The sequence below is a fragment of the Phyllostomus discolor genome, chromosome 13 (assembly GCF_004126475.2).
Source record: "Phyllostomus discolor isolate MPI-MPIP mPhyDis1 chromosome 13, mPhyDis1.pri.v3, whole genome shotgun sequence".
NCBI classification, from domain to species: domain Eukaryota; kingdom Metazoa; phylum Chordata; class Mammalia; order Chiroptera; family Phyllostomidae; genus Phyllostomus; species Phyllostomus discolor.
This window is the reverse complement of record NC_040915.2, coordinates 3,658,948-3,681,060: the sequence shown is the minus strand read 5'-3', so window position 1 is coordinate 3,681,060 and position 22,113 is coordinate 3,658,948. Positions and strand designations below refer to the sequence as shown.

Genomic DNA, 22,113 nt, shown 5'->3' with positions numbered 1-22,113 from the left:
TATGTTGTTCATATGTAACTTATCGTAAAACAAATTGCTTTGAGAATATTTGAGATCTACAGAAAAATTGTAAAGATATTACAGAAAGTTCCTGTATAGCCTTTACCCAGCATCCCCATGGTTACTACCTTACCTAACCACGGTGCACTGGTTAAAACAAAGAAACTGATGGTGGTAAAAGATGAGAGGCTGAGTGCAGTAGACTGAAGGTTTATGATCCCCAAAGTCATGACTGAGACCACAGTGATACAGGAGGAGGTTGTGCAAGGAGGTGCAGAGTGCGTCCTCCACAACCCTCGGCTGGGACAGGGAAGAGCAGGGCCTAGGGCATTTGAGGTACACTGCACAACAACAGCACATTCATGCCTGTGCCTTCCTGAAGGGAAGAGAGCTGTTGTCCAGGGTGAACCGTGTACATGACTAAGAAAGTTTAGTGCTCGTGACTTGGGGGGTCAGGGGTAGAGGGTGGAGGAAGCTCCTATCATGCCTGCACAAGAGGCAGGGGGTGGATGCCTAACCCTGGTGAGCCTGCATTGCTGGGAGCTTTTGCCCTGACTAAAGATGGCAGCCAAAAGGAAAATATTGGGGAACTGTCAAAAAGAGAGAACACTAACACACTACAGAAACACCAGATATGAGGTCACACAGGAAATTCGAGGTCACACAGGAGGTTTCAGGCCAAGCATTTTTAATGAGGGCAGGGTAAAAGAATGAAGACACTACATGGTCTGGAATAAGAGGGAGGAAGCCTGAAAGCCAGAAGTCCAGTCAGTCACCAGAGCTGGAGGGGCAGTGGGGAGACCTGCCCAGCTGCCCGGATTCAAGTCTTCTTGGAGAAGATGGAGGCGGAACTGGCAGAGCTGGGGGAGCTGCGGAGACCTGCCTAGCCACCTGGATTTGTGAGAGATGCTTGGAGCTGAACTGGGACTGGGAATGCTGATCTGCAGACTTCTGCTTTCCTGAAGGACGGTACCTCTGACTGGCAGGTTCTGAAACTGGCCTGGTTTGGCAAAGGAGGCAAGACTATGTGTTTCTGGGTGGTTTTTAAAGGAAGCAGGATTTGACGGCAGAAATCTGCCATTATTCTAAATCTGTATAACCTGTAAATAAACAACCCCTTTCCTTTTTCTCCAGATTCTTGCACTGGGAGTCACGTTGTTTGGTGGTGGGCAGTTGAATCCCACAGCTGTTCCACAACAGCACTGGAGGGGTTCTGTAACCTTTTGGCCTTTGGGCGGTGATTAGGACATAAGGGTGGAGCCCTCAGGAATGATGGAATTTTTGTCCTGATAAAGAGGCCCCTCACCAGACTCAATCTGCTGGAGCCTTGATCCTGAACTTGTCAGCCTCCAGAACTGTGATAGATAAATATTTGTTGGTTAAGCCATGTAGTTTGTGGCATTTTTGTTATATCAGCTTGAACAGACTAAGATGTTAAGTATGGGGAAAAATGGATTTCATGCTATTTATCTTTAAATATGTGTGTTTTTTTAACTTTTTTTAAAATCCTCACCTGGGAACATTTTTTTTTTCCACTGCTTTTAGAGAGAAACACCAATGTGAGAGAGGAGCATCGACCAGTTGCCTCCCTCGGGTGCCCAGGGATTGTATGCTGCCAGACCAAGGACCAAACCACAACCTAGGCATGTGACCTGACTGAGAAACAAACCTGCAACCTTTTGGTTACAGGACGATGCTCCAACCAACTGAGCCACACTGGCCAGGGCTGAATGTGGTTTTTCTCCTCCCACAACTCTGGCTAAATCGGAGCTCGCAGAGGTTGAGACTTGAGTGAGATCATACAGCACGTGAGTGAGTGCGGCACTGACCTGCCGCAGCCACTGCTGACGCCTTCCTCCTGGCGTGAGTATGGCAGCATCTGCTCTAGGCCAACTCATCTCGGCCGTGATGTGTCTGCCTGGCTCTCCACATTTGGGGGCAATTTGCTTAATTTCAATTCTCTAATGGGACCAAGAAAAGTAGTTGCTTTTCAGTTTGAATTTTTTCTTATTGAAAGGGTGGGAATGGTGACCCCAAGCCCTCTCTGTGCTGAAGCTGGAAGTGGGAGTTGTGTTTCCCTTAGTGTCAGATTTTTTTAATGCTCTCAAGGCATGTGGGCTGAGATGGCAGAAAGGCCGCCTGCATCCATTTGGCCTTCTGGGAGGGAAGGTGCACCATGGACCCTGGCTCCTGCAAGCGTCCCCCTGCCCCACGCCCTCACTGCCCCACTCTGGCGTCAGCATCACTCATTTGGCCTGGGCTTTCTCCTTCTCCAGATTCCACCCTGCAGTCCGCCTGGGTCCTGCCCTCACGGATCCCCCTGCTCAAAAACTTCTCCCACTTGAAAACACTGAACCCAGAGAATGAAGTGCAGGCTGCTCAGGGTGGCATGCACAGATCCTCAAGGTCACCCTGACCTTCCTTCTGCTGCCCACCCCACACCAGGCCTGCACTGTAGCGGCAGACCAGGGACACCCGGAATGACTTCCAGGTCCCCGAACAGAACACTCGCTCCCCGCTCTGCCTTGCACACGCTGAGCCCTCCAGAACACTTCCCCAGAAGGCCAACTGACTCCACCAGCAAGACCACGCCTCCTCGGGAAGACCGTCCCACGCTGCTCCTCCTCCTGGCACATTCCTCAGGCACAGGGCCGGGTGCTCCATCCCACCGGTGCCCCAAATCCCCATCTTACTCCGGGCACAGGAGGCATGGGGCAGACACTTTGTCTCTCCCCCATGGGCCTGGTTTCATCCCAGACGTAGGAGGGACACCAGACCATGTCAGCCAGCCCTCCCCCAGGAGGAGGAGGAGGAATGGCCTGGAGGGGAAGGGACATCTGTGCACCAGCCCCTACTGTCCAGGCCAGGGGTGAAGGGACTTGGCTCTAAGGCCAAGTCCCAAGTCCCACCAGGTACCAGCTCTCTGTCCCAGGACAAGCTACTTACCTCTGTGCTTCTCCATGAGCAGCCCCTGAACACAAACACATTAATCAGTGGGACCTAGCTCCTGGGTGGAGGGGCCTAGTGAGATGATGCGCTGCGAAGGATTTTGTGTGTGTTGAATGCTCAGCAAGTGCTGGTTCGTCCCAGATTCATCTCCACCACACCTGGCCAGTAGGGCAGGGACGTCAGCTCCATTCCACAGACGGCTGAGGCAACCAAGGCACTAAGAAGCTGGGCAGCTGTCTGCTTCTTCCCCTTGCAAACCACAGCTAGGCCCTCCCCCTCTCCTGAGGTGGCCTGGCAGAGACCCGGGCTAGGAAGGGAGGGGCTGCATCAGGCCCAGCCTGGGTGTCTACAGGTGCTTTGATGATGGTGGTGGCAGCAACAGCTGTAGGGGCAGTCCCAGCCCAATGAAGTCAGCTGGTCCTGCTTTTCTGCTCATTCTCTGCCCTGGTGTGGATACAAAGGTCTTGCTATGTGCCAGATGAGTACAGAGCTGGGGGCTTTGATGCCACATCCAGTCCCACCAACTCCTAGAGGCTAGAGTTTGCCTCCACATTATGCGAGTCCAAGACGGTGTGGCCCGGGTCATCTGGAGACTGGCACACAGAGCGTGTGCCACTCCCCATCCTGGGCCCACGGGGACAAAGTTCCGCCCTCCCACGGCAGTCGCAGCTTGTTTGCCCCCCCCCACCCGTGGTGAGTGGAGCTGAACCACTGGCTAAGACCAATTCAGGATCACAAGGACCCTGTCACACCCCCGAAGTTCCAGGGAGTCCGACACTCCACTCCGCTCTCCTTTGCTTAAATCTCTAGGCTTACGCTTAGGCTGCACAGTGCAGAGCCCACACAACTGCACATGGAGGGGTGTTGGCAGCCGCCCTGCCTGGTTTCAGGAGCTGTAATCCCCATGGCTAAGGCTGAATGAGAGACCTCTGGACCAGAAGCCACTAAGAAGACAAGCTTATCTCCCCCACTGCTTCTGCTCCTTGCCTGGCCCCCAATGCTTGATCAGTTAGCCAATGACAGGTAAGGTTCCCCAAGGGGGGAACTACCTAAGACAGGCATGATCACGTGGAGGCCCCAGGGAAGGACTTGGGGGGTTATGGAAAGAGGGGGTGATCGCCTCTCGGCTTTGACAAAGCCTGAGTCCTCATTCTGCCTGCAAGAAGTCTCCAATCTCTTGGCTGCCTTACTTCCCCTGCCTGACTCAAGCCTGTAACAATGACAAGGGGCAGTGCAACCCTGTGCTGGGAACTGCTGACTTCCCGGGGTGATCAGGCCTGAGAAAGGATATGTAAAATTCTGTGAAACCTGCTTTGCTGAGGATGCTCTTAATTAGATTATAAAGGCCTGGGTAGGAAATGAGTTTAGTCCCTTAAGTTTTGCAGCTTTTTAGGTGATAGACCCTCAGTGTGAGCCCTCTTAGCTCTTTGAACATTATCTATTCATTGGATCCTTATTGCCTAACAATGATTAATGAACTTTACCTGTATTCCTGTGCAATTTAAAAGCCAATAAAAACCCTGTGAAGGGAAAGATTGGGGTGCTCTCCTTTGAGAGAGTGGCCAGGCCACTCCAAGGCCCCTCCCCTTGAGAGAGTAGCCATGCCGTCCCTTTTCCTCCACAGGACTCGGTAGTCCGTGTGAATTTATCTCATGTCTCACCCATGACACTGCGGACACTGCAGGCCTGTGTCTGCGTCAGAGGGGTCTGGAGCAGAGCTAGGGACTCGCCCTCCTGAACTCCACCCAGGACCTCGACCGCTTCCTCCAGCACGCCCAGCGTCCTGTGCAGGGTCGGGGCAGTCTGAACTGGCCCCCGTCTCCCCTGACTTCCGCCCCAGGTCTTGGGCAGGCAGATGCCTTAAAGAAGTGATCTGCTTGGCGGGGCCCCCAGCTTCCCTCCAGGATCACTCCCCAGTTTGTCCCCTGGGGTCCCCTTCACCTCTCTGTAGCGCCATCACGTGATGGAGGCCAACCTCCCCTGTGCTCTGGGCGCACCCCAGGGACTCTCCTCTTCCTCATCTTCCTCCTGCATCAGAGCCGTGTCTTCACTCCCTCAAGGCACGGCAGAGTCACGGCCAACACTTCTTCCTGCCTGCCGGGCCTGGTCTGGGGGCTCTGTTCCTGGGCCTCTCAGCGAGGCCGGGCCAAGCCCCTCCCGCAGTCAGGCTGCCCCCAGGGCGGCAAAGTCTAGGCCATGGGAGGGAGCAGGAGCCCATGCCTCCGCTTCTCTGCCACCTGAGCCTCCCCACCCCCCGCCTCCCACTTTCCCAGCCCTGACCCAGCTCCTTGCCATCTTACAACCAAGAGTGATGTCAGCTTCTGTCCCATTCCTTCCCCCTCCACCACAGGTGACAAACTGGTGGCCCACAATACATTTTGTTTGGACTGCCATACTTTTTTAGAATTTTAATTAGTTGCTATCATTTAATAATCAACTGCTTCCACTGAAGAATCCAGAATTCCAGTTTCTTTTGAAACATCAGAAGATCCGGCAACATCAGGCCCACGTTCCTACACGGTGACAAGCAGCCAGAGTGGTCTAGCGTCCCTCTTCAGGGGGCCTGCACTCTGGGGCCTGCACTCCACCCCTCCCAGCGGCCCCAGCCACTCGCTCAGTGGCCTCGCCTCTGCACCCCATCGCTGCACCCGACCTCTGCATGAGGCAGGCCAGGAGAGGACCCAGAGCCCGCAGGCCTCAGCACACAGAGGCGGGTGTGCCGTGCCGGCTGGGAGCCACACCCCAGCTTCTCTGCATCAGTCTATTGCTAGCGCTGGTGCCCCAGGCAGCCCGTGTGTCCTGCTGTGGCTGAAGACACCTGGCTTGCTGTCCACTGCTTCAGGCCACTCCGTGTCTTATTAGAGATGGGCTCAGGGACTGAGGCTTTGTCCAGGGCCTGAGTAGCAGTGTGGCCTGTAGGTACAGGCCTTCTTACTGTCCAGCCACCTCAGCCAAATGTGCACCAGGGGGTAGCAGCCTTGTCACAGTCCAGCATGATGTTGAGAACGGTGCACGGGGCCCCGCCCACAGACAGGGCTGTACGGGCATCCACGCGGTACTTTACAGTGCTCAGGCCTCCCTCTCGGTCCACCTTGAACTGCTCCTGGGAAGCAAAGGGGGAGGTGGTGCGTGGACTCAGGGCTTTGTGGCTGCCCGCCGTCTACTGCTGCCCCCGTGACCCTGTCTTCAGAGGTCCTGCGACCCCACTGCAGAGGGCAGTAAAGCTCACGGCCCTGGGGGCTCTGGCCCACAGCTGTGTGCCCCTCGAGCAGGACGGCAGGGGCATTTGGTTGACCAATGCGGCCCCTAGACAAGAGGCTGTTTAAGGGACAGGGCTGCGGGGCTGCCTGGGACTCCAGCACCTTCAGCAGAGCCCCCCCACCCAGCCTGTACTGGGGTCGACAGACCCAGTGCCCAGGTGCCTGTGGCCGCCACCAAGCAGGGCAGGTGCCTGAGCAAAATGCCATCGACTGAGCTGGGCCGAATGGGGTGGACAGGGCCACTGGGGTCCAAGCGGAACTTGGTGAACTGCCGGCCCGTTGGCTCCCCGCGTCTCCACCCGCCCATCCCGCTCAGGAGGCCAGTCATCCAGCACCTGCTTTTGAGCGGCAATGCGCTTCTGGTCCCTCTTCCGCCAGGCTGGGTCGTGCAGGTGGCGAAACGTCTTGTATCCAGTTGTGATCCCTGAGGGGCGGAACAGCTAAGGAGGCCAAAGGAGGCCAAAGGAAGCTGGGTCAGGCCGCCCCTCCTGGAGCCCTGGCCCTCAACCCTGGTCCTCTGGGCCCCACTGCCTGCCACAGGCCACAGGCAGGGGCCTGTGTCCCCTTGGTGCAGAAGAGGTGTGCCGGCTGGGGCAGGGCTGGGGGAAGCACCAGGGATGCCATCTCCGAGCCCCAGGGACTTGGCTGAGGGCAGAGAAGGAGCCTCAGGTGGCCACAGCGGCCGAGGGCAGGGGGCGGGACGTGTTACCTGCAGCCCGGCTCCTGTGATGCGCCGGTAGAACTCATCATCCTCTCGGCCCCAGCCCCAGAAGCGGTTGGACATCCCGTTGCACTGGCAGAGACGGGCAGCGTCAACCCCTCGCCCCCTGTCCGCCAGGGCGCTCTCCAGCCTCTCAGCCCTCAGGAGCACCAGCCCCAGCCTCCCTCCCCCGAGGTGTGGGCACGGGATGCTCACAGTTCCCACCGCCTCTGCAGCACGGTTGGGGGGGGGGGAAGCCCGCCCACCCCGGCCCGCTGCCTGCTCTAACTCAGCTTTGAACTTGCGTGAAATGACTGGTTTCCCCAAAATGTCTGGCTGACAGGAGGGGACCTCTCTGGGTAGCTGGTGATGGGCAGAGTGCCAATTCCCACTTCTCCCGGGGCAGCTCTGCCCTGGTCTCCTCCTCTGTGTGGGCGAGGGCCAGCTGGAGTCTGTGGCGGACACCAGTTTTTGCCACCAGATGAGGGGCTTCATTTAATAAAACTGGTGTTCCCCTTATGAGGAATAGGAGACCCAGGTCTAAGCTACTCAGCTCTCCCCACCCACCCCGCCACGGGGACAGACACAGGGATGGCCAGGTGCAAGGCAGGCCAATCGAGAGCCAGTGCTGCACAGCTTGGGGACCCCTGTCTGGCTGTCGGGGGCAGGCCCCTCTCTCAGCGGGTTCGAGCCAGGACAGATGCTTCGGCTACAACCACCACCCTTCACCCCAAGTGTCTGGAAAGAAAGCCTAAAAAAGGCAGAAATGAGAGATGGGAAGAGATGGGGTACCCTGGGGACAGTGCCCAAGAGGCTGGGTGCAGGAAGCCACACCCTTCTCTCAGCCCCACCTAGGCTGTTCCAGGTTGAAACCCAATGAACCCCCACTTTTCCGAAGCCCAGTTTTCACGGGCTTTCTGTCACTACGGCTGAATCCTCCCTAACCGACCTGCCCGTCCCCGCTCCTCTCCCCTGTCTCCGGCTGTTCCTGGGTTCCCTGCAGGACCCCAGAACTGCTGCTCCTCCTACCAGTGCTCCCCACCCCCGCAGGCAGGCGCTCCCTGGCTCAGCAGCACAGGCCGGCCGGGCCTCACCAGCTGGTAGTGCTGCTTGGAGAGCAGCAGGATGCCGCCGACGTAGGTCTTGTAGTGGTAGAGGGGGTGCAGCTCCGGGGAGGCCACATGGAAGGGCCCTGCCTCCGGGAAGCCGTAGTCCAGCTCCTCATTGAGAGGGAGCAGGTCCACGTCGTGCATGGCGATGTAGTCCGTGCTGTTGCCGCTCTCCAGGAAGCCCACGTTGATGAGCGCCGCCCGGTTGAACCTGTGCGGGGCGGCAGAGGCTGGGCGGGGTGCGGGCAGAGAGCAGGCTCCCCGGATGCTGCAGGAGCCTGTCCCTTACAACACCCACGCAGGGGCCGATGCCACACTCCAGGCCAAGACGGACTTCACTGCAGAGCTACCCACCTGCACGCCTGCCCCTCCACTCATCGCCCAAATGTTTACTGAGCATCTACTATGTGCCAGAAGCTGTTCAGAGCACAGGAGATATAGCAGTAAGAAATTGAAGCCCTGCCGATATTCTAATAACAGGAGATGAAAAGAAGGAAGTAAATACTTAACAAGCCAGACAGTGGTAAGTGCTGTGGAGAAAAGGAAAGCAGAAAGGCAAAGCATGCTGGAGGCAAGCTGCTGTTCTCCAAGATGAGTGGTCAGGGAAGGCCCAGGGAAGGCCGGAGGGATGAGCCCTGTGCAAATCAGAGGAAGGGGGCTCTGAGCAGAGATGTGCCTGCTAAGGCCTGAGGCAGGGCAGACACACCCATGTGGCCAGACAGAGTGAGTGCGGGGGGCACAGAGGATGAGGCCCACGGGGTATGGGCCCCTGCCAGGCCTGGGCTTCGACCCTGGACGAGACGGGGAGCCACTGGAGGACGCAGGGCAGCGGTGTGACTCAGGGCGAGAGGGCCACCCTAGCCAGGGAGGGGGGGAGAGACTGGAGGGCCGAGGGGAGCGGGGAAGTGAGTTGAGAGGCCTGCAATGATGAGGCAACAGAAGATGGTGCTTAGCTCAGGTAGGTGGCAGAACGGACGGTGAGGAGCAGGCAGGGTCTGGATGGACTCTGCCGACAGACTGCATGCCTTATGTGAGGCAGAAGGAGGAGTGGAGGGGACTCCAAGGCTTTCTGGCCCTGACGAATGGAAGCATGTAGTAGCCGTTTCCTGACAGGTGGGGAAGCAGGGGAAGCACGGCCGGGGCAGGTGGGAAATCAGGAATTCAGCTTCAATCAAGTTAATCTCGAGATGCTGCCAAGATGAGCAAAGGGAGGGCAGTGCAGGTGGCCGGATGTTCAGGAGTGGAGCTCAGGGGGAGGTCTGGGCTGGGCACACCTCCTGCGGAGTCACCAGGGGTGAGATGGGACTTCAGGCCCTGAGCCCGGATGGCCTCCCCCAGGGAGTGACTGGACTCTGCAAGGGGACACTCAGGAGCACTACAACTGCGAGATCAGGGAGAAGAGGTGGAGCCTGAGAGAAGGTGCAGAGGACAGCCAGTAAGAAAGGGGGAGATGCAGCGAGTGCTGCCCCTGAGGCCTGGGATTCGAGGCAGGAAGAAGAAACCCCCTTGTGAGAGCCACTGTGGTGTGGGCGGAGCTCTGAGTGGGACCAGGCAAGGACCATGAGGGGGAAACGGAAGATCTGTAACAAAAGTGAGGGGAGGTGAAGGCGGTGGGCACCGTGGCACTTTGTACGCCAATGCAGTCGCTCCAGGTGGGGAGGAGCGATGCTCTGGGGTGGGAGGCAGGAAAGGGGGCCGGTGCCAGGGATGCGCCCCAACAGGCACCTGCAGCGAAGCACAGCCGCCAGGATGCAGGGCCACGGAAGGGCTCGGGCAAGTTCTCCTCCACTTGGTTGTTTCTCAAATAGGAAGCAAGCTGGGGGCAGGATGGGTGAGGAGATGGGAAAGGCAGCAGACTGGAGGAATTCCAGGTTTCCAGGCAGGGCTGAGGAGCTCCCTGGGCCAGGGATCAGCATCACATCTGGCTGCCCAGGAGCAGCGGCGGGCCAAACAGTCAGGTTTCCTCAAGCAGAAGATGCGCCAGGCGGAAACGGGCAAGGGAGCTGAAGTGTATGCAGGGCAGTGATTTCAACAACGGACCACGGGGTCCAGGTGACATCAGGAGAAAGTGAGGACAAGGAGGGTGGGCAGTGGTGTTTGGGAGCATCCTGAACTAAAGGGCCTGATGGAGTCCAAGAACGGTTAGCGTCTCCGGAGGGAGCAAACTAGAGGGAAAGGTGGGGTGGAGTGCGAGACGCTTCGACTGCGATTGTGCAGGAAGGCAGGTTTTGGTGAGGGCAAGAGTTTCAGGATAATGCCAGACTGCAAACGATGTGAAAGACTGTGAAAGCCATAGCCTTGACACTCCCTCTGCCCAGTCCTCACAGCCAATCCACGGGCAAGCCCTGTCTGTGCCTCCTCCACCCTTCTTCCATGCTGGCCAGGTCCCCACCAACTCAGACACTACTGACCACCCACAGTCCGCCCTGCTGCTCCTCTTATCCTGGTACAATGTACTCCACACGCTGCAGCACATTTTTAAATGGAAATCAGATCAAGGCCCTCCCCAGCCCCTAACTCTCCCCAAAGATTCCCACCACGCCCAGTGCGGGGCGTCCCACCTCCCACTCTGCTGCCACTGACCCGGGCAGCCCTCCACAGGCCTGCGGCCCACCAGCATGGGTCGCTGCCAGAAAGGGGAACAGGCCCTAAAAAGCCCAGGCAAGGTGAGGCCCCCAGAGAGGGGCAGCTGGGTCAGGTGGTCCCTACCTGAAATGGTCCACCTGGTTGAGCACGTAGATGTGGTGCGGAATCTTCTTCCGGCTCAGGAAGCGGTGCAGGTGGGGCACAAAGACCAGGAGCTCCTCAAAGCGCTCACGGAAGGGCACCAGCACCGCCAGGCGGTGGGGCCCCCATGACGGGTCTTCTTCCCAGTGCTCGGGTGGGGGCTCTGGAGGGCAGGCCCGGGGTGGACCCGAGGTCTCCTGCCCTCGTCCCCTGGCTGCCCAGGCTGTGTCACCAGAGCAGCTGAACTGCAGCCAGAGCAGGGAGAGGAAGCCCAGTAAGAGGCAGGCGACGAAGAGGTGGAAGATGGAGCATTTCCGGGGGAGGCTGCCGGGGAGCAGCCTGGACCTGGGACAAGAGCGGGGAGGGTCAGAAGGGCAGGGCTGAGGCAGGGCCCGCGACGAGCCCCCCTCTGGCTCCCCCACCAGCAGGGCACACGTGCCTGGTCTGCCCCAAGCACCTGGAATTAGTGTAGAAGCCACTTCAGTGCTTTTGCTCGTGCTGCTACTGCGCGTCGGGACCCTGCTTACTGCTCTAGGACCAGCCCACGCCCGTCCCCCACCCCCACCCCGCCTGGGAAGCCCACCGGCCACTCCTGGCTGCCCAGCTCCCCGATGCTTTCTTCGTTCCTGTGAGTGAGCCTCGGTCAGACCACCAGGGTGGCAGGGACAAGGCACCCTATCTCTTGCACGTGCCCCTCCCTGGGGCAGAGGCTCCTGTCCTGAGCTGACGGCCAGAGCCCCAACTCAGAGATCTCACCCTCCACACCCTGGAGGTTTGCCACCAGCTGGAACACTGGCTTCACCCTGCTTCTCACACCAGCAAGCTCCCCCAGACCTGGGCCTGGGCTGGCCCAGGCCCCAGTGGAAATCCCCACTGTTCACTTTGGGAAGAGGGGGTCTGCCCCAAACCAATGCAAGGCCCCAGTGCCAGTGGCAGTTCCCCAAACGAGTCTCAAAGCTTCAGTCTAACAGGCAACTCATGTGACAAGAGATGAAAGACGGATGAAGGAAAGCAAGACTGGGGCTGGGGCCAGCACCCAGGCTCATTTCAGAAACTGGGAGGACAGCTGGGGACATCGGACACTGCGGCAGCACTGAGAGAGCCTGCCCTTCAGGCTGGAAAGAACAAAGAAACATGCAGGGTTCACCTGGTTCTCTTGCCCCTCTCTCTGGAAGTCCCTGAGGACAGCGGAGGAGCCCAAGAATCCAAGAAAAGGGAGGCTTCCTCTGCTCGACTCCCCATGAAATAATTGGCAAACAGACCTGCTGTATAACCTCTGGAATCACCACGCAGCTTCCAGGCTTAGAGACTCTCCCTCCTAAGTGCCCCTGACCCCTCCCCACACACTGCCTCTTTTAGTCCAGGTCTCCTTGGTCCTGACCCAGCTCAGACCCCTTCGATCTCGTGGATGTCCCTCTTCTGTTTACAAGACAAAGATCAAATTCCTTGGTCTGACCATCAAAGCCCTCTGTGAGCTGGCCCCATTGCCAGCTGCCTCCTACCGCTCACCCAGCGCTCACCATGGGCCTCGCAGAGCTTCTCCACTCACCGCCTTCCTTCCTGATCCAGCCAGCCCTGCACAGCCTGCCGCTTCTGCCTGGAGCGCTCCTCCTGTTTCATCTGCCCGAAAGCCCCTTGCTGACCCTCCAGGGCCAAACTCCAATGTCACAGCCCGCACTGCCTACCTCCCCATGTACACAGCCTGAGATACATGTCCCCTTGGTGTCTGGTTACCTCGCCCTTTGGAGCACTTAAGAGTTCTGTGATCACCCGAGTCCCTGCTTGTCTCTGCCACAGGTGATCAGACTGGTAACAAGCCCATGGCCCTAGCACAGGTCACACGGCAGAGGACATGCTAAGTGAGTTACAGGAAGGGTTCAAGCAGTCAGGCATGCTTTCAGGGACACACGAGAGCCACACCAACACCGGCCTCTCTTGAGCGGCACTACTGCCAGCCTAGAAGCCAGCAGTCCTGAAGCCAGACATGGGTCCCACACACAGCAGACAGAGGGCTGGGTAGGACCCCTTCGCAGGGGGCTTCTGACTTACCCCCCGTTGTCCTGTGGTGGGGGTTTCCGCTGGGGAGGAGCAGAACCCAATCCTGCCAGTGGCCTGGGAGGGCTGGAGCCTCTACAAATCCTCCCTCTGAGCTCTTTCTGGGGGTGGGGTGGAGACCGGGGAGATGAACATGGGGAACTAGCCCACCTTCGGGGAAGAAGCAGTGACCATTACCCGGGGGCTGGGCATGAATTGGGCATTCCATGCACTTTCACATGCTGTCCCCGGGTCTAACTTTCCCATCCTGCCAGGATCGCATCCCCATGGGCCCTCTCATCCTGAGCTGTTAAAGACCCAAACTGCTGAACAACTCAATTCAGAGAGGAATCCCCATTTCCTCAGGACCAGGGCAACACAGAGAACAGTTGCTCCTGGTGCCACCTGGTGGCAAACTCCAGTTCTGCAGTCCAGCTGCTCCCAGGCCCAGGTCGCCTGCTCTGGGGGCAGACCAGATGCGGTTCTGTCACCTTCCTCAACCTGGGCCCAAGGCTAGGAGAGGGAGGATTCAGAACCAGCAGGCTGGCTCTAGAGGCAGCACTCTTAAGTGCTACCTTAGCCTGCATCTGTTGCATGGATCTTTGTACCCTTGGGTCAAAAGCAAAAATACTTATCAGCAACTTTTTCTGAGAACACAGTTACGTTCCAAAGCTTTATGGAAAGTGATCAGAAGATGGAAATTTTTCTCCATTACCTTTCCTCTCTTCTCTCACCCAAATCTTAGTGATACAAGGTTTGAATACTCAAATGCTCTGCTTATGGCACCTACAAATGAGAAAGGGAACTGGAAGACACCTCCTCTATGCCAGGCACAGTGTCAAGGATTTTACATGTATTGTCTCCTTTAATCCTCACACAGCCCTCCAAAGCATTTCTTACGATCCCAGTTTCAGAGATGGAAAAGCTGAAGTCAGAAAGATTAAATGATCTGCTTCTGATCACATGGCTATTAAAGACGATTCCTGCCCAGGGCTGACTCCACAGTTCGGGATTTCTTTCTGTTAATGGTCCTGTCTTCTTACTTCGCCAACTCTGAAAAATCCCCAAAGGTGGAGTTGTGCTCACTATCTTCCAGAATCTTTTGGCACATGGCAAACTTAGAGACCAAAAGGGAAGGAGGTGCCACTCGCTGAGTAGAGAGGCCCACCACGTATTCTAGGTGAGAAGAGTTTCGAGGGCACAGCTCAAGGCTGAATGAAGTGCCGTCCCAAATGCAGACAAGTGAAAAGCTCCTCTCCCCAGTTCTGCGTTAGTGGGAAACATCATTAGCTGGGATCTGGGCCAAGCCCATACCTAACACATGGAGCAGGCCCATTTCAAGTACAGCTGCACAGGAACTGAACTCGTGTTGTGTGAGGGGTGCCTACTAAATGCCAGGCAGTGGCCAGCCAGGCATAGCAGATAGAGCTTCTGTCTGCTGTGTTCTTCTGAGCGGGCAGCAAAGGAAGGGGAAGCATGAAGGGGGGAGGAAAAAGGGCCCGAGGCTACGTGGATGTGATGGGGAGGCAGAGACTAGAGAAACGGAATACAGACCCTCTGACCATGGACAGACAGAAAGACAGAGATCCACTGAGAGGTCATCGGAGTCAGAGACTACCGAGATAGAGTAAGGTCAGTGGAGTACAGAGAAACCCACAATGAGAGAGAGCGACTTGCAAAGAGAGACAGAAACTCAAAAAGGGAAGTCAACGCAGAAATACAGACCCGCGGGGGACGGAGATCTGCAGAGTGACGTAGACTGGTGAGACAGACAGACACCCACAGAGACAAACACCCAAATACACAGAGAGCCAGTGACCCACAAGGAGAACCACAGACCCTCAGAGAGCCCCGCAGAGACCAGACACGACAGCCTCGGGCTCCTAGATTCCGTCTCGCGGCCCGGAAAAGATAGGTACCCGGGAGGACGGGGCCCGGGCCGGCCGGCCGCCGCCGCCGCTCACCTGCCGTCCTCCCAGGGTAGCTGCGCCGCTTTCCTCCGGGAGGGGAACATCGTGGGGGGAGGCGGCGGTGCATGGGGCTCGAGCTCCTAGCCGGGCGGGCCCGACCTCGCCGGCTTACGCGGCGCCTCCGCCTCCCGCCCCGCCCCTCCCCGTCCGCCCCGCCCCTCGGTCCTCCCGGTCCTCCGCTCCGGCCGCGCCGCCTGCTCCCCGGAGCTATGGCGTCTAAGGTTCCGCGTGTCGAGGAACAATTGAGCAGCACTCCTGCCGCCTGACTGCTAACTGCCCTCCCTATTAACGTCCGGAGAATCTAGGCCCCTGAGAGGGCTCAAGTCACTGGGTTGGGGACTGGACTTAGACTCCAGACTTCCAGACCAGTGCCCTGGGATAATCTGCGTCTTCCTCCTCTTCCCGAGGGAAGGCGGGGAGCCTCTGGGCAGCACTGCTATCAACTCAGGTGCATTCTTTCTCTGCAATGAGTTTGAAGCCAAGCTCAGGGCTTGGGCTTGGGTTCAATTGATACCCATGGAGTTGGGAGCCAGGCACGAAAGACAGATTGATTGGAATCGAAACCTGCCTCTGCCAATTCAGTTGTATTTTAGGGCAAGACACAATCTGCATCTGTTCCCTCACCTGAGTATGTACATGGTTCTTCCTACATGGGTCTACATGGTTGCCGTGAGGATTAAAGGAAAAATGCCCTCGGCACAGCGACGGGCACAAGTCAACGCTATGTAAATAACCGCTGTCTTCAGGAAAGGGGTACTCCGGTGGAGAGGGAGAACTGAGGAAGGGAAACCTGTAAGGAGACTGAGTGGTGGGAACCGAGCAGCTGGGCCAGCCTCCCACCTGGGAAGAGAAAGTGGCGGTTATTAGCCTTGCTCTCTGCTCTGCAAGGCCGATTGTAAGTTTCCCAATAAAGAGCTAACGTCCATTGAGTTCTTACCATGTGCAAGTCGTTGTTCTAAATTCTTTCCTGTTACATCATTCAGTCCTTGAGTGTTGTGCTTATCATGCCGACTTGTTTCCTTTTACATTTCTTTGTCACTGATTTATTGGGGTGACACTGGTTAACAAAATTACACAGGTTTCAGGTGTACAGTTCCACATCTGCACACTGTACTGTGTGTTCATCACCCCAAATGCCAACTTTAAAGATGGGGCAACCGAGGCAGAGACAATTCATCACATAAGCCCATGTAGCTTGGTTGCAGTCTGTGGTCTCAACCACTCTGCTCCCAAGAGAACTTCACTGTGGATGGAAAGTTAATCATTCCCAGTAACCCCCCTACTCCCTTCAGCCCTGCAGCACACAACCCCACTGGTCCCCATGCTGCTGAACTCTCCCAGGGCACTGCACCCTGTACTCAAACCTTGGCAAATCCAGCTTAGATTTGGCTAAAGATGACAGGGAGCCTGATGCCCTGCAGAGACCAGCCAGGTAAGGCCAATGATGGGAGCAAGGAGGTGGCACTGTGACCTAAAGAACACAAGCCCTTCTAAAGGGTATCTGGCTAATTGTTGCATCAAAATGAAGTCCTGCCAGTGTCAGATCTGATTGACCTGAAGAAAACTGGTTTCACATAAAACCCCAAATTAACTCATTTTAAACTGTGACATCAACAGTTGACTGGAAGTACCCTTGATGTGATGGGATGAAAATGGCACTTCACTTCTGTGCTCTTCCTTTCAAAACCCAGATCCCTGGTCCAATCATGGAAAACACAGCAGATAAATCCCAACCGAGGGAAATTCTACAAAACACCTGACCACTCCTCCTGAAACCTGTCAAGGTAATTTTTTTTTTAAAGGACAGCCAGAGAAACTCACAGCCAAGAGAAGCCCAAAGAGACAACCAAATCTAATGTGGTGTCATAGATGGGATCCAGAAACAGAAAAAGGCCACTAGGTAACAACTAATGGACTTCAGTTAAAAATAATGTAATGCTAGAGTCACTGATTTCTAACAAATGTACCATACTGACACATGACAGGAATAAGGGAAACTATTTTAAGAACTTTTTGTAATTCTAAGTTTATTTTTCTTAATGTGGAGGTATATAGGTCAGTGGTAACAGAAGCTCAGATGACACCCTCCCAGGTCAAACAGCCCCCAAAATGTCTCCCCACCCCATTTCTTTCTCAAACACTGCTGACCCACCTTCCTCAAATTACATTCAGCAAAACCCTCCACACAACGCTTTGTTGAAAGTGGGTAATGTCCACAAATCTGTTACTGGGGCTGTTCTCATTCTAAACAGCCTTCCTTTCCAGCTGCTCACAGCCCCTTCCCCCAGTGCCAGCTGAGACAATGCCCATCCATCTCCACACCAGCAGTCTGTCTCAACTTCCCCAGCCACCTGTCATCAGAACCCTTCCTCTCCCTCAAGACCCTTGCTAAAATTCCACCCTACTGGCTAAGCCCCTCAATATTCCTAGCCCTACCAGCCCAGGGGTTTCTGTCCCTCCCACACCTGCAGCATTCCTGTTCAAAGCACTCTCTTCTAACTAGGCACTTCTTGCTGCACCAGGGCAATTCTAGACTGAGCCCAGCTACAATGGAAAGGCAGGGAGGGCACTTCATGAGCGCATTGACACAGAGGAAATGGTGTGGACCTGAGCACAGACCCAATGTGCTTGTTGGATGGCCTTGGGCAAAACCACCTCCCCCAGCCACGCGAAGGTGTTGAGAGGATGAAGTTCACAGGTGGGTTATTTATCTTAGAATGCGAAGTGCTTGTCCTTTGGAAGAACTGACGTTCCTAAAGCACCCTGAAGTGTTATGCCCACTGATAGCACAGTAACGTTACACTGGACAAGAAGTCGATTTTTTTTTTTTATTGGGAAACCAATGTAACAAACCTAGGCTTATTGAAAATGAAATCAGTAACTAAGACTGCAGGCCCCGCCCCTAGCCAGCACCAAGACCTCTGCTTGCCCTGACCCCAGTTCCTCAAGCCCCAAGGACAACCGGGTGAAGAACCTGGACTCAACCTCGGGACCACCTTTCCACATTGCAACCCCCTCCATCCCACCCTCAACTGACATACACCCCAGATTGGCAGGCTGGGTTTAGGCCCAAGGAGGTTGTCAGGGTGGCCGGGAATCACAGCTACACCCCAAACTCCTCAAAATCCCAAGTTAGCGAAGGAAGACAAAGAGAAAACTAGCTTGCCCACCCACTCCCCTCCCCCCAGCCACCCCAGACAGCAGCCTCACATCCCTGATCAGTAACACTGATTCTGAAGTGCCAGTGGGGCCCCCAGTGGCCTCAACAGCCCCAAGGAGATTACTGCAAAAGGCCAAGAGCCCAGGGAGGGGGCCGGCATTTGCCCCACCACCTGCTCAGGATTAGCCAGCCAAGCTGCTCCCTTCAGCTTGTGCCTGGGGTGCCTGTGACCCCCGTCCTCTCCAGAACATCCATGGCTTGGAAGCAGTCCTCCTGCTGGAGAGAAATCAGTTCCAGGAGGCCCCTTCTCTCCCAGCCTGGGAGGAAGGATGGCTACACCAGCTTCTTGGCTTCAAAGAAGCTCTTGAGATGTCGCATCTGCCAGACACCGATGGCTACAAGGATGAGGGTCTGCAGAATGGACCACCACAGCACTCGCTGGTTGGTGCTCTCACTGGTCTGCCGGAATCGCTCCTCTCGCCACTGTGGGAGAAAAGAATGGAAGAGCCTGAGTTGGCTGGGCCCCACTTGGGGCCATTAGAACTGCTGGGTTCCCTCCCTGGAAAATTCCCCAGGACCAACTAGCCTAGCATGGGTCCCAGACAAGTGCCTGCAAAGAGCCACTCCATGGGAGGCTGTCTTTACCCTCACCAGCCAGATGGCCTCAGGCAACTGAAGTCTGTTTGCTCATCTGTCGTGTACAGCCCTCACCTGGTCCTACCCAGGCTCTTGGAAGAGAGGTAAAGTAGTCATGGTATTGCCACCAGACAGAGCTGATCTGAGGCGCTCAGGAGTGGACTTGCCGAGCACTCTGCCCAGGTCTCCCAAACTGCTCCTTGAAGACTGTGGGCATGGGTTGCAAATGGGTAGCCCAGGGGCTAGACCTGGCCCATATATGTGATTTGTTTGACTCGGGTGATATTTGCCAAGATTTAAAACCCAGGAAATTTTTACATAATAAATCTGGACCTCTGGCTCCCCGTAAAAGCTAGGGCTGGCTAGCATCTCTGCAAGGCTGTCCTCAGCCAACAACAGCAGCTGTTCCTGTTTAGGTGGCCCACTGTCCTACCAATCCTTATGGTCACAGATGCATTCACAGAAGCTGCCAGACTCCCAGACACAGGTGAGTCTGGCAACCCCTGGTCCTGGAAGCACCTAGAGCCATGGGAATAGCACCCAAGGTGTTGGTACCAATTCCTACTCTGTAGCTTTATGTAACTGTGGGACTCAGGGCAGCAACAGCCTCTTAAAAGACTGTCTCTTCAATCACAGAGTTAGTAATACCAACCCCACCTTTTAGACTTGCAAAGTAGCACAAAATAGGCACGTTTCTTGGGTTTCATAATGACTCTGACGTGGAACTCCTGGCTGAGCCAGTGGGCAGCTTCTGAGAAGACCCCTGGCCCTGGTCTAACCACTCACCCGCTGGTAGTTCTGCTCTTTCTGGATCTGCTCCACTTGTTCCACTAGCTGTCGCACTCTGAGCTGCAACTCACTCAACTTGTCTTTGGCAGCAATTTCTGCATAGTCGTTGGCATGTTCACCCACCTGAATGTCCAGATGAACTCTCTGTGAACAGACAAGGAAGATAAAGACAATCAGGCAGCTCTTCCTGACAGAGACTGACAGCTGGTCCCCCTGCCTTCCTTAATTTGTTCATTTAGCCAACACTGATGAGGTGCCCTCAGTGTCCAGCTCTATGGGGCTCTAGGCACACAGAAAACAAGTGGCGGTGCCCTGACCAGTGCGGCTCAGTGGTTGGGCCTCGTCCTGCAAAGCAAAAGACTGGCCTATTCAATTGCTGGTCAGGGAACATGCCTGGGCTGCGGGTTCTGTGCACGGCTGGGGTGTGTACAAGAAGCAACCGATTGATGATCAATGTTTCTGTCTCTCTCTTTCTCCCTCCCCTTCTCCTCTCTCTAAAAATAAATAAATAAAATCTTAAAAAAAAAAAGCAGCAGCAGCCTTGGCTGATGCTCTGACCAAGACATATGCAGTGAGCTCCACAACTATGTCCTGGGTGTCCACTGGAAACCCGGTCTTGTTAGGAGACACAAAACCCAACATACTCATCTCACACCCACAGTATCACCCCCTCACACACACACACCCAGTCCTGCCCCGGAGCTAAAGACTAAAAGCAACCAGTCCCAACTGAGTCCACTTACCAACATGCCACCAGCAAAGAGGGAGAACTTGGTAGAGTTAGAGTGAAGACAGATCTGATGCTCGCCAGGGGTATGGGACGTGAACGTGAACCTGCCTTCAGAGCCGTACTGCCGAGCCAGAATGACCTGGGAGAAAGGGCCTCAGTGAGTGTTACCGCAGTGCCTGACAAGTGGACAGACAGAGCCCCAGGCACCTCACAGCACTAGCAGGTCCAAGGCTGCACAGCCAGTGGGTGCCAAAGGTTCGTCTGAGAACTGTTTGGACGGGGGGGGGGGGGGGGGGGGACCAGACATTAGGTTAGCATGTGACCCTCTCTTGGGAAGGGTTCTCCTTTATTCATAGTTCATGCCCTTTCAATTATTTTGGTGTAATCCTTCTTTTAAGTGAAAGGTGACAGCTAAAGGGTTTTGGTTTTCATCTTTATTTGTTAAATTTAAAACTGCTGCCCTGGCCAAGGGCATGGCTTAGTTGGTTGGAGCATCGTCCTGTGACTGTGGATTTGATTCCCCGTCAGGGCACATAGCTGGGTTGCGAGTTCCATCCCAGTCCTGGTATATGGGAGGCCACCGATCAATATTCTCTCACAACACCGTTTTCTCTCTCTCCCTTCAATGAAATATGTCCTCGAGTGAGGAGAATTAAAGAAAAAATGTAAAGCTGCTCAATTCTTTTTGGAAAGTTCACTGTTCCCTGAAATCCTAAAGTGTAGACGTCACCGCTTTAGAGTTGGCAAAATTCTTTGTTTTCCAGCGCCTAAATCCTGCCGTCCCACCTTTACAATAGATGCATTTCCATTACAGAGACCAGGAACTAGCTCGGGGAAGGTAACAGGCTCGGCGGAGTCACGCAGCAGTCACTAAGTGGAGAGGACAGCCAGCCCAGAACAGCCTAAATTAGGCCTGGACTGAAAATTCCGGATCTTCCCACACCACCAACTGCTTTTCACCAATTTAGCTGCTGTGGAAACTAGGAGAGGAAGTACCAACGCCGGCTTGGTCTGGCGCTGAAGTGCACAGCGGAGGGCTCAGCGGGGCGAAGGGACCAGCTAACCTTGTCTTCCGGGTCCTTCACCTCCACGAACATGCCCAGCCCGGGGGTGGCCGGCTGGTACTCCTCCCGCTGCTTGTCGTACAGCTGCGTCCGGTAGTTTCCTGGAGGGAAACCGGGCGAGGCCAGCTCAGAGGAGTGCGAAATGGCCCCGGGTCCGCAGTGGCCAGGGCATAACGAGCTGGGCCTGCTCCCGGCTCTGGAGCGTCACTAGCTCTCCCCAACCCCGCGCACCGACACCACGGTCAGGCCGCCAACTCTCCCCCGCCCCCCGCACCTATAACCATGGTCTCGTCCGGAATCTCCTCAATAAAACACTTCTTCTCTGTCTCCCCGATGTGGAAGTAGAGCGCTCCTCCGCGGGCCGCAAACCACAGCAGCAGCACCAGGGCCCGAACTACCTTCCCCAGCCCCGCGCCTGGCCAGAATGCGCAGACCCGTACACTCTGCTCCGCAGCCATCTTGCCCCACCTTCCCGCGCAGCCGCAGACGGCCGCGCCACGTAGCCCTACCGCCGCTGCCGCGGGGCCTATCGGGACAGCGAGTTCCGCCACTTGGACTGTAAGTCCCGAGATGCCTCGCGGCGATGGCGGGGCAGCGCCTGATTGGGGCGTATCTTCTACCGGGAACCGAATTGAGGCCCCAAAATGGGAAGCTCTCCGTTGACTATCGTCCGGGCCCGGCACTAGTGATTATCAACTTTTTAGAGATGGTGAAACTTACTCAGTTTGTTTGAAGTCGTAGAGGAGATACAGGATTCGAACCTAGGACCCCAGATTTTCCTAGCATAGGTGTAGCATTTGTCCGCCCTTCTGGTTTGCTTCTATTTTTAAAAATTGGACTGAAAAAAAATGGCACAAACAACGCTCAGATTTATCTTCAGAATTTTTTCAAAATAGAAAAGAAAAATCATGCTCTCCCTTTACCCCTTCTTTGCTACCCCCAACCCCTATCACTTAAATCCGGTCTCTGATCCCAGGCATCGCGC

The 22,113-nt window shown here is 55.8% G+C and overlaps 2 protein-coding genes across 4 annotated transcripts; both read right to left on the bottom strand.

Annotated features, from left to right (window-relative positions):
* Positions 1 to 5,330: 5,330 nt before the first annotated feature.
* Positions 5,331 to 14,920, bottom strand: B4GALT7 (beta-1,4-galactosyltransferase 7). Of its 3 annotated transcripts, none has more exons than XM_036013679.1 (7): positions 14,744 to 14,900; positions 12,795 to 12,950; positions 10,728 to 11,090; positions 8,004 to 8,229; positions 6,919 to 7,002; positions 6,545 to 6,633; positions 5,331 to 6,052 (listed from the first exon to the last, which is right to left on the bottom strand). In XM_036013679.1, the coding sequence occupies exons 1-7, from the start codon at positions 14,791 to 14,793 to the stop codon at positions 6,019 to 6,021; spliced, it is 1,002 nt and encodes a 333-aa protein (XP_035869572.1). In that variant the 5' UTR covers positions 14,794 to 14,900; the 3' UTR covers positions 5,331 to 6,018. The 3 variants fall into 3 exon arrangements, with proteins under 3 accessions (XP_035869572.1, XP_035869571.1, XP_028384658.1); XM_036013678.1 differs by having other exon boundaries at positions 6,545 to 6,649; positions 14,744 to 14,898; XM_028528857.2 differs by lacking the exon at positions 12,795 to 12,950 and having other exon boundaries at positions 6,545 to 6,649; positions 14,744 to 14,920.
* Positions 14,921 to 17,556: 2,636 nt separating this feature from the next.
* On the bottom strand, positions 17,557 to 21,617 carry TMED9 (transmembrane p24 trafficking protein 9). The gene is made up of 5 exons (XM_028528612.2): positions 21,403 to 21,617; positions 21,129 to 21,229; positions 20,078 to 20,203; positions 19,332 to 19,478; positions 17,557 to 18,392 (listed from the first exon to the last, which is right to left on the bottom strand). Exons 1-5 carry the CDS (start codon positions 21,584 to 21,586, stop codon positions 18,243 to 18,245), a joined length of 708 nt encoding a protein of 235 aa, XP_028384413.1. The 5' UTR covers positions 21,587 to 21,617; the 3' UTR covers positions 17,557 to 18,242.
* Between the last annotated feature and the right edge of the window lie 496 nt (positions 21,618 to 22,113).

Coding starts and splice junctions, on each gene's coding strand:
- B4GALT7 (XM_036013678.1), bottom strand. CDS start 14,793: ATGTTCCCCTCCCGGAGGAAAGCGGCGCAGCTACCCTGGGAGGACGGC. Junction 7,003..8,003: donor CCAAGCAGCACTACCAGCTG/GTGAGGCCCGGC, acceptor CGTCTCTGCCAG/TGCAACGGGATGTCCAACCG. Junction 6,053..6,544: donor GCATTGCCGCTCAAAAGCAG/GTGCTGGATGAC, acceptor TTTGCTTCCCAG/GAGCAGTTCAAGGTGGACCG.
- TMED9 (XM_028528612.2), bottom strand. CDS start 21,586: ATGGCTGCGGAGCAGAGTGTACGGGTCTGCGCATTCTGGCCAGGCGCG. Junction 21,230..21,402: donor GGACGAGACCATGGTTATAG/GTGCGGGGGGCG, acceptor GTTTCCCTCCAG/GAAACTACCGGACGCAGCTG. Junction 20,204..21,128: donor TGAAGGACCCGGAAGACAAG/GTTAGCTGGTCC, acceptor CCTTTCTCCCAG/GTCATTCTGGCTCGGCAGTA.